Source organism: Myripristis murdjan, chromosome 1, assembly GCF_902150065.1.
Source record: "Myripristis murdjan chromosome 1, fMyrMur1.1, whole genome shotgun sequence".
Taxonomy (NCBI): domain Eukaryota; kingdom Metazoa; phylum Chordata; class Actinopteri; order Holocentriformes; family Holocentridae; genus Myripristis; species Myripristis murdjan.
Window position 1 is genome coordinate 29315870 of NC_043980.1, and position 15188 is coordinate 29331057.

A 15188-nucleotide genomic window follows, 5' to 3' on the forward strand; every position below is an offset into this window, starting at 1 on the left:
GGCTCCATATGAGGTTACTGAATAAGACACATGGATGGAAAGAGCGCCCCTCAGTGGCAGTGGCACAGGCAGCATTTGAGAAAACAAAGTGTATGAGCATTTTTCTGAACAATAATGACCCACCGTTATTTTATATGCTTCATCTCTTCATCAGCACTGATCGCCGACTGTTTAACATGCCTCAAGGCAAGAATCGCAAAAGCTCCTCCTGACTCAATATCCATTCTAGGTTTTTATGTCATGTTTCCAACACAGTTTAATAATCCAGTCCAGTGAGCTAACCTCTCCCTGGAACAAATCCCATCAATATTTCAGATGCACAACAGTGTCTGACACATAAAATTGTAAATCCAGTGCACATTCCAGTCAGTTTCCAGGAGGCTGCATAAATCATCTAACTGTAGTCTGTGACTTGTAGTATTTCTTCACTTTTATTCAAATTTGAAAGCAATTCTGTAAACACTTCAGGCAAGTATTACTTTTGCACTTGGCTGGGGGTGTCTCTGCACTCGCTAATCAAATCAAACACCATGTGAAGAGTGTTTATTTGTCAGTATGTGTAGAAACCATAATCCTAGATTATGCAAAAGAAGAAATAGCCAATCTATGGTTTCGCTTGAGCACACACACACACACACACACACACATACAGAGAGAGAGAGAGAGAGAGAGAGAGAGAGAGAGAGAGAGATGACGCCCAAACCAGAATTAATTTAAATAAGAGGAAGTCTGAGTGGTGTCAACTATTTTGAACTCTCTGTTGTAGTGTCTCTGTTAATCTGAAATGTATGAAGATGTGGAGCCTGCAGAAAACACTGTTCATCCTCTGCAGTAAGTTCTTTTGATGAGCTAGTTCTACAACAATTTCATTACATAGCTATAACAAACTAACATTAATGTCTATATGATAAGATACAAATCTTATATCACTGAAAAGCAGATTTGCAAATTTCCCCCATCTCTGAGTTTTACATATTTATACCTGCACAATTTTACACTGCTAAACTCAAAACTCAGATTTCAACATTATGTTCAACTTGTGTTTTAGATTTCTTGTCTTTTCCTTGTAGTTGCTCTGAAATATTCACCAAATGCAGCAAGCGTGATCCACGTATTTGGATATGAGGGGAGAGAAGCTGAAGTTTCCTGCCGTTATGACGCAGGATATGAGTCTTACTCCAAGTACCTGTGCAGAGGAGAGTGTGACTACACAGACGTTCTCATTGAGACTGGACAAACTAAGAAGGGCAGATACTCATTCTCTGACGACAAAAACAAGAGAATCTTCATCGTGACCATCTCTGACCTCAACTATAAGGACGGTGGGAAATACTGGTGCGGGGTGACAAGGACTGGCAAAGATCTCTACAAAGAAGTGAAACTGCAAGTGGTCTCAGGTAAGGAAATACAAAACCAAAGATAAGATAAGATAAGATAAGATATTAAGATAAGATAAGATATTCCTTTATTAGTCCCACGGTGGGGAAATTTCACGCATCACAGCAGCAAAGTGGATAGCAAGATACGAAGCACAATTTACACAATAAACAGTATATACAGATAACAGTACCAAAGAGCAATATAAACACTGTAAACAAGGAATGTAGAAAAAGAAAGAAAGAAAGAAAGAAAGAAAGAAAGAAAGAAAGAAAGAAAGAAAGAAAGAAAGAAAGAAAACATTCTTTGGTTGGTGTCAGCAGTGTTAACTTTCATATAATATCTATTACAGAAATGTTGTGACTTACCCAAAGTAATTCTATCATATTTCTGTCATTTACATATTCTGTATTGTTTTATGTTGCAAAATTTTGTTGTGATTCAAGCCTTTGTTACATTGTACGTCCCATGACTGAATTGAACCATTTATCAAGTGGCATTTTTTAAAGACGTTCTGCCATATTTTAATCTTCTCTCATCACTATCCTCAAATCAAGCATCTCCTTGTGAATATGTAATGAAATACATATTGCTTTTTAAATGCAATACAGCATACATCAAGGTCACTTCAGTCTCCCACTGTATTTTAGATCAACTTTAACTAAAGAAACAGTTTGAGATGTATGGTAACATCATTTGAAACATTTTAAACCTGACTTATGTACTACTAAATGATGTGTCCATTTATAGCCAAAAGTTTATTGACAAAGCACATGGAGGGTGTGGTGTTTGATTTCAATGTATTTCAGCTGTGAGTTTCTTCTCTAATTTCTCTGTGGTCATTCTCAGATTGAGGAAGAAACCGTATGGCGAATTCTTTCATTTCTCTTTCTGCAGAAATGAAAATTTATTTTTTCGTAGTTCTTGCATTCGCAGAATACCAAACACAACACGTCATTTTTCAGTTGGCACTGCTGTTAATAAAATTGATTCATCTGTCTCTCCACACTTCACTATACTCGAAAGAATCGCATTTTTGAGGCATCTGCACAGAGTTACACAAAATGCTGATATCAATAAGGAAAGCAGCAAAATCTTTTTTTTTTTTTTAAAGGTCATGATTAAGTGGAAAAGCAATAATAACTTTAACTCAATGAATTATTCAATATGTAGCAGAATATCTTAAAAACCTACATTATGGTGAGACAGATGTATCGCAGTGTGCACTTCACAGTTTCACAGCGTAGGTTTTATGCACAAACCAAAACGGTGACCAACTAGCCGCACACCCACTGCAACATGGTAACTAAGTTTTAAATGTGTAATAAATGAAAATTAAAATAAAAACAAAATTTAAAAAAAAATATATTGTACTATATTGCATTTTTGGCTAAAAAATTGTCCTTACAATGCTACGTTTTCCATGAGCAGGTCCAAATAATTGATGAGAATGGGAAATGTGGACTTCAAAAATTTAGGTTTCAATTCTTTTTATTTTTCTTAACTTTATTTAAGTGTTATTTAAGTGTTCAGTAAGTCATGTTTTTGGTAAGGTTAGGAGTATGTCTTAATAACACATTAGTTTATCAGCACTAGCATCTTATTGGTCTATTAGGAAAATGTATCACAAGTTTTACATTTCATAATAATCCTTTTCAGCTCTTTATTACACACACACACACACACACACACACACACACACTACTTATGTTGTCTCTTTCAGATTCATTGACATTGAAAATTTTGAGGTCTTTTTTGTTTTTATGTTTATTATTGTTATTATTTATTTAATGATTGATTGATGTATTGATTGACTGTAATCACTCATAGACTGTGGGCAAAGAGGTGTTCAAACATTAAAACAATTTATAAACATGAAAATTGGACAAAGCTCCTAAAATTGCTTATTTTCATGTGAACAAATGGTGTCAGTTTTGCCATTTTTCCAGATATTCTGTAGCTCTTGTCTCTGACTCTCTCTGGTGTTTGGTGTTTTATTGGCAGACATGTGCTGCGGTGAAGTCTCCACAGCCCAGGGTGAAGAAGGAAGTCCCATGTCCATCAGCTGTCCGTATCCTCCTGAGCACCAGCACAACCTCAAGTACCTGTGCAGAGGAAAAAGGCCCTCCACCTGCCTGCGACAGGCGGTCATCACCTCTAACAACAGCTCCAGAGGACGATTCAGCATCCATGATGACAAGGTGGCAGGAAACTTCACAGTGACCATCTCCAGGTTGACTCCAAATGACTCTGGCTCGTACCTGTGTGGTGTTCATATTACCAACGGTCTGGATGTGTTCTCTGCTGTTGAGCTGGAAGTCAAAGGTGAGATTTCACAGTAAAAGAGCTGCTTTACTGCTCACAGTAATGGTGTCATGCTGTGGGATTTTCCCTGATGAAGTCATAGTTTCTGCAGAACAGAAAGTCTGACTAGTGCAGGAAATCTGTCTCAGTTTGTCAAAAGCTTTTCACTGTACTGCGCTGTACATTTCAGGACCCTCTTCAGACCTCAGTTTCAGTTCTTACACATCAGAAAAAATGTCATTGTTCCTCTGACCACAAGGCCTCGGGTGTCAGGTCTTTGTCTAAAGTTTAAGGTTTAGTTCAACTTCACCTCAGACAAAACAGACCAGGCAACTTTCTTTAAACATCAAGCATTATCACAGGCGAGGCATAACATTGCCAGCTGTGTATGACATTTGCTTATCTGTATATAAGTTACAGACTGGATGTGACAAGAAAGGAACAGCGGTTCAATATCAGATTTATTCCCTACCATAAAATAATTAAAACAAATAAACAGAAGTTAAAAAGTCTTTTAACTTCAGTTCAAATTGTTTAGTTTCAGTGATTCAAGCTGAAGTGGTGGTCTGGTTTCAAATGGGCTTGCTTACTCTTTTTTTTTTTTTTTTTTTTGACAACTGGAAATCAATCACTTGTAGCCGTTGTGTTGTGTGTGCTTTAATCCCATAAATAACGTGCAAGTTGAATGACAACTGACAGTGTCAGTCTTTTCCCCCAACAGCCTCTTCTCAGCAGACCAGCAGCATTTCTCCCTTTGTGACACGCAACATCTCTTCACAAACAACACAAACAACAGGCACGTCTGGGTCATCTGTCAACACAATGTGTGTGTGTGTGTGTGTGTGTGTGTGTGTGTGTGTGTGTTTGGGTTGTGTTATATCTCACCTCAGTAATGTGTTCTCAGCTCTGCTGCTGTCTTGGCTGCTGCATGCTGATGTGTGAAGTGTGAGCTACTCATGTCGGCTTTTTTGAGCCACATCGTTTATTTTCTGCTCTGTTTGCACTTCCAGACGCTCTACACGTGAACTCTGTCGTTGTCATTGTGCCTGTCGGCCTGGCTGGAGGCCTGATACTTACAATAGTGATACTTACCATTGTTTGCAAGCGGAAACGTGGCAAAATACAAGGTATGTTTTTCTTACAGCATGTGCACACACACACATACATGTGTATACATACACAGGTGCATCTCAAACAATTAGAATATCATTGAAAATATCATTTTTTCTGTAATTTAATTCAAAGAGTGGAACTTTAATGTGAAATATTTCAAGCCTTTTCTGTTTGAATTTTGATGATTACAGCTTACAGTTCAAAAAATTCAGTATCTCAAAATATTAGAATATTGCATAAAACCAATCAAAAAAGGATGTGAAATACAGAAATGTTGACCTTCTGAAAAGTATGTTCATTTATGCACTCAACACTTGGGGGTCCTCTTGCATTAGTGACTGCATCAGTGTGACACAGAGGCTGATAGTGGCCGTCAGCTCGTCACATACACACATACACATTTACACACACACACACACACACACACACACACACACACAAACACACACACTCAAAGATGCTATCTGTTGTGCTATGGTGTGAACTTGTATTGTTTCAGATACTGGACTGAGCATGAACACAAACACAAGCAAGACCGCCAAGGTAAGAGGAGTGATGGATCCACACGCATCACTTTTATAGACATATTAATTAATTAATTAATTAATTAATTCTAAGTTATTCTAGATGTAACAGAATTGCTAATCAGCTGTTTGCAAGATGTTACCCTTCACAAGATCTTCTTTGCCGCTGTGCTCTCTCATGTCTGATAATTAATTTTGTTGATTTTGTTATTAATTCCTCTTTTGAGATCAATAAGATTCGGGCAGATGTGGCATGCACAGAGCTGGGCTCCTCCAAGCTGCAAAGCGGATTCCAGCACAATGATAATTCAGACGACGAAGAGCCGGATTACCAAAACCTGGGTGTCGAGGACGACATCTACTGCAATCAAGTTGTCATTGAAAAGCAGAAAGTCAGGAGACACTGAGAGGTTTTCAGATCTGCGGGGGCCAGTTTTATCTCCGGGAGGAGCTAACCAACACACTCTCCTGGGTTGCTGTGGTTTTTAAACAACACTCCCACTGTCTCATTGTAAAATACTTGAACTTTGAGCCAATTTACACACATTCTTTTTATTATTACCACCAGGTGTATTTTGCATTTTAAGGCATATTCATTCATTTTGCTCTGGACATCCAGGGGATCCTCTCATGTTAAAAGCATTACAGTCCTGAACTGTTAGCTATAACTATAATTATGATTTATTTTTACACTGTGGCTTTCACCTTCACACTGCTTATTACTAGTTACTTGCAGTGTTGATGATTTGAGATGAGAGTAGATAATCCTTTGTTAGTCCCACAACTGGAAATTTGCAGTGTTACAGCACAACAGCAAGCAGCATCATTGAAAAAAAACATCAAAAATAAGATAAAAAAAAAAAAAAAACATCAAAAGCAAGACATAATAAATCAGTGAGTAAGCAAATAAACAAAACAAAACAAAACAAAACAAAAACAAGATATTGTAAATGAGTAACCCTGCTGAATGGCTAGGTTCACATTATTGCACACTGTAAATATTGATATTGTACAGTTAATACATTGATATTGCAGAAATAGGCGACAGTGGTATATGTGAAGTGGCTGAATTGTAGCACTGATAATGAATAGTACATACATAAACTAACTATAGGGTTAAATTCACATTGTTGCACATAGGAGGTATCGATATTGCACTGTTTATACATTTATACTGTATTGCAATTAGAATGAATGTATTTTGTAAACCATATGCTTACAGAGCACTCTCAGTATTACAGCAGTACAACAGGTACTGTTTTGGCTCGGCTTGAAAATCGGTGTGAGAAATCTAGCAGTTTATCTTCACAGGACATCATTTCCCACTGTCTGTTGAATCCACACAGCCGGTGGGTGGATTTTAATCAGAATGCAGCCGGGGCATATGGTGAACATCAGGTGTGTGAGTGTAGCAGGATCCATACACAGAGACAGTGTGTGATGCATGTAGTCTGTGTCAGTTTAACACTTCTCGTCCAGCTGATCTCCATCTTTGTGATCATGTGGTTTCCACCTCAAACGTGACTCTGACCTCGGTCCAAATGGGCCTGTCTACAACCTCAATGTTGTTGTCCAACTCAGTGAGTCAAATAAATGCTGTAAAACTTTGTACTGAAATACACCAGGATGATAGAGCACCAAAAATGTGAGGCCGCTATATTTCAGATAAAACACAGAATTTAAAGTGCTGAGGACCCCTTTCAGTTTTTTACCATCATCTCCTACAATGACTGTGGTCAGACTTACAGTAACGCTGACCGCCTCTCTGTCCCAGGAGAATTGTGGGTAAAGGTATATTTACCGTTGGATAGAAAACCTCCACAGTCTAGGTGGTAAAATAAACTCTGAAGACATAAAACAAAGAAAGAAAAGCAGCATGTGGGTTTGTAACAGATGAGTGTTTTATATATGAAACCTCTAGATTTTGCCTAATTGAAGGAAAGGGAAGCTGGGAGAGGGTTACATAAAACCGCGGTCATAAAACCTCAGAAAATCCTCCCATCCTGTCGCAGTTAAAACAGGAAGCAGGAGTTTCTGCAATGTGACTCTGCCTCTGAATCGTCTGAGCCGTGAAGCACTAAAAGATTACACTAATTACATTTTCAAACTTCATGAGGTCATTCCCAACACACATCGTCTTGACATGAGGTGTACGTGAGCAGTCAGAGGGGAATGCAGGGCTTCATACAGCCCCACTGTCTGCATGAATATCTGTTTCTGATTGTGGAAATTTCCAAACCAACATTGAAGCAGCAAACCCAAACTTGATTATTAACTTAGCAAAAACAAAATTGTTGTAATTATTTTCCAGCAGTTGACACGAGCACCAACACTGAGCTAGATATGTAGATATGCCCAGGATTTAATCTGTTTTTTTTTTGTTTGTTTGTTTGTTTGATTGTTTGTTTTTTTGTTTTGTTTTGTTTTTTTTGTTGTTGTTGTTGTTGTTGTTTTTGGAAATTCATTATGTGTATGTTGTGGTTCAAACTTTACAACTTTTCAAAGCATATCACTCCCCAAATTAATTGATCTCAGTAACACACACACACACACACACACACACACACACACACACCTTGTCATGGAATATCATTTAAGCTGTCGATAAGACTTTGTACATCATCAAATTTATGTTTTGTTTTTTTTTTTTGTCTCTTTAAATATTATGTGAAGCATTTTGAGTTGCCTTGTTTTTGAAATGTGCAATACAAATAAACTTGCCTTGCCTTAACTGTCTCAACAATTCAGCTCTGTCCAAAGTGAAGTCATCAGCAGCAACAGCAGAAGCATTTTTTTTTTTTTTTTTTTTAATTTCCTGCCACCACTTGAGAAGTGGGGAGTTTGCATGTTTCTCCAGGGTTGTTGTCCTTCAGATGCTCGTGTCCTCCCACAGGCCAAAGACATGCAACTAGTGATGTCCAGGATGCTTCCCTGGAGCCTAGTGCATGCTGGGATAGGCCCCACAACCCCACATTTTTTTTTTTTTTTTTTTTTTTTTTTTACAGAATATGTGCAATTGCATATACTGACTATTTCAATATTACATATGATCATTTGGGTGACTTACATTTCAGTTTTAGATAATAAAATCTTTACTACACATTCAAACATAGGTATTATTACAGCAATGCAACTTCATGTAATACATTGAACAGCAGCATTATCTTCTCTTTGGACCGTGATATGACGCTCTTCCTCTCATGCTACACCAGTTTCCTTCAGCTACACCTGTTGCCTCTATCTATAATCAAATATTTATATCTGACATGTTCAGTGTGCATCAAGTCCTCCTCCTTTTTATATGACTGCCTCACACCAGACACGTTCAAATCAGCTCAACCACCACAATATCACTCTTTTGCGTTCAAATGAGATGATAAAATTTTCTTACTTAGTTCCATTTTGCCAGGATTTTTCTGGTCTGTTGCCTGCAGGCAGAATCATGATTTAAATATAGTTTTTTCTGATAAACCTATGTGTATACATTACAGTAAATGATCATGCACTATGTCTGCATGACTGACAGTATATAGAGAGAGTGCATGTGAGCTCTGCTGTCAGGTGGCCTACACATACATGTTTCCCTGGATCAAACACAGAACCACACATATTTATATCAATGCTACACAGTTCATTCTGTCTCGTGGAGCTCAACAGGAGGACCCAAATGCAGGAAACGCAGGTATGATTGCTTGAAGTGAAGACTTACTTCAAAATAAACAAAAGCAGGCGACACAAGAAAGTAGGAACTATGGAAACTGGGGAGACACAGGAGAAACCGGAAAAAGAGCCTGGGAACACCAAGAAAATAATGCCAAACGGACATACAACACAGCAAATAACACCGAACAGGTAAACACAATAGGAGCTAAAAACCCCAAAACACAAAATGCCATAAACCACGAGTCCATCAGTGAACACAAAATCCATAACACCGAATCATGACAACAAGAAAGGAACAGAGATTCAGCATCAGACTTATTCCCTGTCACACAATTATAAAAACAAATAAACTATTTAAAAAAAAAAAAACAAAAAAAAAACGGTTGTCACTTGAGTTCAAATTGTTTTCTTTCAGTGATTCAAGCTGAAGTGGTGGTCAGGCTTCATCTAGGCTTGCTTTGTCTTTATTTTATTTTATTTTATTTTATTTTATTTTGACAATTGGAAACCAATCACTTGTAGCCAGTCACTTTATTCTTCACACAAATCATGTCCAGAGTGACGACTGACAGTGTCAATCTTTTCCTCCAACAGTTTCTCTTTGGCTAACCAGCATTTCTCCCTTTTTGACACATAACATTTCCTCACAAACAATGTGTGTGTGAGTGTGTGTGTGTGTGTGTGTTTGTGTGTGCATATGTGTGCGGTGGCTTCAATATCTGATAAGCGTGAAGATTAGCTTTCAGCGTGAAAGGAAAATGTAATAATCAGATAGTGTGATAAGTCTCAGCTCTGCTGCTCTCTTAGCTGGTTGTTTTTTTTGGCTCCTCTTCCTCATTCTGCTGTTTTTCACCTCTCCCCTGCTGTTCTCACTCGCCAGCTTTGTGTCTTCAAGGAAACGTAGCATCACCCACCAGCAGACTCAGGAAATGCATTACTTTCAGTTTAACCCCCAGCAAAGTCCTCTGCCAAATTCTTCTCTTTCTTGTTACCATGTCTCTCTCAGCTTTGAGAGGAAACCCGACTGCACTGCCGAGCCCAGCTCCTCTTTGTTGATTATCAGCATCAATAAAAACATTAAACAGCCACTGTCAGTCATTTGCTCAGACCTTCTGAGAAGTCTTCAGTCAGTAATGTGGCTATATGGAAGGATTTATGATCCTTACGCATTTTTCTTACAATTACAATAAATCTTTTTTTTTAATCCTGATAAAGTTTATTCCTTGAGATAATTTTGCTTATTCTGCATCACTGTGTTAATAAAAAAAAAAATGTTGTTACAGTTGTGTTAATGGGGACAGGACACTCTTTCTTTATATGAGGTAACACTTTACAATAAGAGTACAACAATCAACGTTAGTTAAGGTTAGTTAATGCCGTAATGGTTAATTAACTGTTAGTTAATGATTATTATGGCATTTACTAATGTTAATCATATCTATAATAACCCTTAAATAACATAAAATAATACCTTATCATTAGTTAACAGTTAGTTAACTGTTACTTAATGTTTATTACCTGTTACTTAATGTTTATTACGGCATTAACTAACATTAATTGTTGTACTCTTATTGTAAAGTGTTACGAAAAATGACGTGTCTCATTTAGTTTCTGAGCTGAAGAGAGCTTTTCCTTGCAACAGTCTCTGTTATTTAATAAGGGGAAAATTATAATTGTCCATCAGCCACCAGATTGATTCAGTATTCACAGCCAAAAACAGAAGTCTCCCATGAATTCATTTCACATTTTTTTCTGAGGATTATCAGTTCAATGAGTGTATTTTTTTGGCAAACCCATTATTCTCAAAATAATCAAGAGAAATTCAGACTGATGCAACTGAGTGTTTGATTTTGCTCTGCTGGTTGGCATCCATAAGAACTATTTTAAAAGTAACCAACTAGCAAACTAAATGAAATGTCTAATTTTGCACAGAATCTTTCTTTTTTGTTGTAGTTCAGGTTCAAGTTAGATCACTGTTACAAGTCGCAAGGAGCTTCTAAAAAACGACATAAACAACTGGTCTGCCTCTTTTATTTCTCTGCATCCAGCTAAATCTGAAGCAGGTGAGGAAGCGGCTATGACAGCAAAGTGGTGGGAGGAAGGAAGCCGCAGATGTGAGATAAGCATTAGTAAAAGATAGTATGTAGTTAAACTGAAGCATTAGGACCACACCATCCCTAGAAATAAAACATCAGCTGTTGCTTGCTCAAATAAAATCACACAATAGCCGAGTGCCTCAAAGATGAGAATCACCGTGATCACCATCATATCCATCATCACAGGTATTTTATTCCTGATAATTTTCTACAGATGTTTGATAGGTTTTTTTTGTTGTTGTTGTTGTTTGTTTGTTTTTAAATCTATATGACGCCACTGATCCTGCTACATGTATTTACTGTTGATGAAGACATCAAGCCGATACACAGCTACAACAGATGTGTTATGTATTTGCATTCTTCAACTGGTAGGATGTGTGAGCTCCCTCGAGGTGAGGGCATACTCCGGACGTAAAGTCATCATCAACTGTCCGTACTCCAACACTGCTGGAGACCGACAGGAGAGAAAATGCTTTTACAAAATCTCAGAAAACGAGATGGGGTCTGAAGACAACCGGAGCATCTATAAGTCGCCGTGTCGGTTCTTGCAGACTGACGTGGAGAACAGCCTCAGGGTGACCATCAGCGCCCTGCAGAAAGAGGATGAGGGGGCTTACAGATGTGGAGTGAAAAATGCTGCCACTCAGACCAACTACACTGAAGTGAATTTACACATAAATGATGGTAAGAGGATACAACTTTAATGATAAAATAATTCAAAAGTTGAGTCAGTGAGCGATGACCTGTTTTCTGTGTTTCTGACAGGTCGATGCTGTTCAGACAAAGTTACACACACTGCTTTCACCGGAGGAAATGTAGACATAATGTGCAACTACTCAGAGGAGCACCGGGACAGCATCAAATATTTCTGCAAGGAACAAGCTCCAGTGTGTGATTTTAAAGTTGCCAGTGGAAAATGCCCCTACCAGCTAGGCAGATTCTCTCTGTCTGAGAGTAGAAACAATGATTCCTTCACCGTGACCATTAGAGAGCTGACTAAAACAGATAAGGGGTCCTACTGGTGTGGAGCAGTAACACAGACAGCTGAGGTGACTTACATCGCTCTCATCACCAAAATCATCCTCAAGGTTCAAAGTAGGTATCTTACTTGGTTTGTACCATCAGTAGAAATTTGACATATTTTCTTGTTATTGCTACGAGTCAGCATGTGTGCGCTAACACTCTGCCCCTATCGATTTTCCACATTAATTTGCAGACTGGAAAGATTACAGTTTCCAACCAATCAGATTTGATGCTGGAGAGAATGCCACTTTAGGGTGCCCATATCTAGATAAATATCAAAACAGTGAAAAGTTCTTCTGCAAATCAGAAAATCCTCATTACTGTCACCCCACCAACATTGTTGCAACAACGCATCAGAGGGATGCAGCGGGACGGTTTTCTCTGGAAGATGACTCAGCAGCGACACTTCTCAAACTCCACATCAGGAATGTGACGAAGGAGGATGCTGGCATCTACTGGTGTGGCACCAATATCAAGTGGACCCCTGAAAGTCACAAGGGATTCAACCTCACTGTAGGTGAGATGTGTGGCAAAATCAGGATATATATTCCTTGCTTCTTCCTGAAGAACACAAGAAAAAAATATTGCATGGTGTACACAGTGTTTACTTATGGTATTTAGATGTCGTCATGAATGAGGTTATGTCATGTGACCACATCTTGCTTAACTGCTCCTTCCCCCTATCAGCCATTTCCTCTCTAATACTTCTGAGAATGATCTCATGAAAGATGACTGTGACATTAAGTTAGGAAGCAGTGTTCTAGTGTCAGCACTGAAGTGACTAAAAATTGCATCCTGTTATCTCATCCTGGACCACATGAGCAATTAAAAACAAGTACCCTGCCACCCACATTTTACAAAGACCAGTGTCAGTATATTCCTTGATGCACAAGAAACCAGAAAATGATGTTTTGTTAAGATTAGTCACAGTCCCAGCTCATTCTCACCCTTTGTTTTCTCTTTGACGGCCTCCTGCCTTTTGTGATTATTTTTCTCTTCCTCTTTCCCAGATTTCTCAACAATATATTTTCTGTTTTTTTTTTTTTGTTTGTTTGTTTGTTTGTTTTTGTGAGTGTTTTTACAGTGTAATTATTTCATTTACCAATGATGAATTTTAATAATACAAAACCTATTAATTTCAGAATTGCTACCTAGAGGAAGGAACTCATCTTCTCTAACGTTATCACCTGCAGCTCACGGTAAAGTAAAGTTTGTGTTTGTGTTTGGTTAAGTTGATTTAGTAGCTGATTTAGAAAGCTCACATAGTGTAGATGGTACTGCTGTGTATCTTTAATTTATTTATTTATTTTACAGATAATAGCCGGTTCAGATGAACATGACTAAATTTCTATGACATTTCATGGTTTGTGTATGTTTCAGGCACTTTGGGTGTCATCGCTGTGCCTGTCAGTTTGGTTGTGATGCTGCTCGTGGCCGTCCTGTTTTTCAACTACAGACATCAGAAGAAAAATCATGCTAAAGGTGAGACGACACACACCCATATGCACAAAGTGCATATTTTTCCTACATATCAGTACACACATCCTCTAGAGTCATTTTATCTGCCTTACACTGAGGGGAATAAACTGCAAGGCCCTGGTCCAGTGGTTGAATTATCTCAAATAGATCACCTCTGACAAGTTTTGAAAACAGGAAGGTTGAAGTGTCAGGCTGCTCCGCTCCTCTCTACCATGTAACAATCCTGGTTCCCTTCTGTTTCTCTGATGTCTTTGTGTTTTGTTTCACAGAAATGGCTTCACCAACACACGGCTTGTATGAGGTCATTGGCAACAGGCAAGAGGTCGGCGTCCATGATGACCTGTAAATATGCAAAACCATTTGTTCTCTTCCCTTCTAATATTTCTGTTGCTCCCCCTCCAGGGCAGCCACAGAGAAAATAACTATGAGGACATACACCCCACGCAGCAAGGCGCTAGAGTTGCTTTGTCCTCTGTTTACACCAGTGCCAGTTTTCCCAGGAATGCTTCTGCCTTCACCAACATCAGTTTTCACAAAAACTCCTTAACTAGTAGTGCCACCGTCACTAACCCTGATTGTTCATCTGTTGAATATTCTACCATTGATTCAAAACAAAAGCCTGCCCACTCGCCTGTCAGTCTGCCACTTCCTTCCCCTTAAGACTCTTGCAGTACCGCAGTAGCCTGATAAATCTAGCAAAAAGAGACTTCGGTAACACTTTAATATAAGAGTACAACAACTAACGTTAGTTAACATTAGTTAATGCCGTAATGGTTAATTAACTGTTAGTTAATGATTATTATGGCATTTACTAATGTTAATAAAATCTACAATAACAATTAAATAACATATAAATTAATACCTTACCATGAACAGCATTAGTACATGATTCTTAGACACATTATTTAACATTTAGTTAACTGTTACTTAATGTTTATTACCTGTTACTTAATGTTTTTTACGGCATTAACTAATGTTAATTGTTGTACTCTTATTGTAAAGTGTTACCGAGACTTCATCATTTCATTCAAATGTCAAATTATCAGGATTAACTGATTGAAGAGCAGATGTTTGAGTCAGAACCCAAACATTTCATGATGTACAAATCTGCTTTATAATAATATTTGCATAAATGTATTTCATTTTGTGCAAAGCCGTTCTCTATAAATACAGAACAATAGACATGATTTCAACTTTGCCATCATTTTGCTAACCATCACTTAGCTCTCTGATACTCCATGACTGCTGTCCCTTTGTATAGCCCAGATTTAAATCAAGCAGTAAACAGCTGTAAATTATTTACAGCAGCAAAGTATTTACCAGAGTATGTACAAGATAATGCTTTATTTTTGTCATTTAGCCCATTTATACGGTCTAAATTTAGCCTAGATAGGACCCATGTAGACATCTTTTAAATGGCAGGGGAGTGTAAAAATACTTAGTGGGTTGATGCATGGCATTCAGTCCGTTATGACATTTTTACTTATGAAGACGGACTCTCATGCCCAGGAAATCCCCCTGTCTGATTTCCTCTCAGTTCATCTGTCTATTTATAGATACATCACATGACATCACACATTTAAATCTTAACTTTGTGGAAGAGCCCCGT

At 38.0% G+C, this 15188-nt stretch overlaps 1 protein-coding gene across 1 annotated transcript; it reads left to right on the forward strand.

Moving 5' to 3' along the window:
• Positions 1-779: 779 nt before the first annotated feature.
• On the forward strand, positions 780-13925 carry LOC115362327 (polymeric immunoglobulin receptor-like). The gene is made up of 12 exons (XM_030056215.1): positions 780-831; positions 1071-1397; positions 3382-3702; positions 4692-4808; positions 5294-5337; positions 5546-5710; positions 11629-11761; positions 11843-12172; positions 12294-12617; positions 13243-13299; positions 13481-13582; positions 13849-13925. The coding sequence occupies exons 1-12, from the start codon at positions 795-797 to the stop codon at positions 13923-13925; spliced, it is 2034 nt and encodes a 677-aa protein (XP_029912075.1). The 5' UTR covers positions 780-794.
• Positions 13926-15188: the final 1263 nt, after the last annotated feature.

What these genes read in the sequence shown, in the direction of transcription:
- LOC115362327 (XM_030056215.1), top strand. Translation starts at nt 795, where the DNA reads ATGTGGAGCCTGCAGAAAACACTGTTCATCCTCTGCA. An exon ending in TTGTCATTGAAAAGCAGAAA is followed by an intron (nt 5,711 to 11,628) that starts GTCAGGAGACAC and finishes CGGTTCTTGCAG; the next exon opens with ACTGACGTGGAGAACAGCCT. An exon ending in GAATTTACACATAAATGATG is followed by an intron (nt 11,762 to 11,842) that starts GTAAGAGGATAC and finishes TGTTTCTGACAG; the next exon opens with GTCGATGCTGTTCAGACAAA.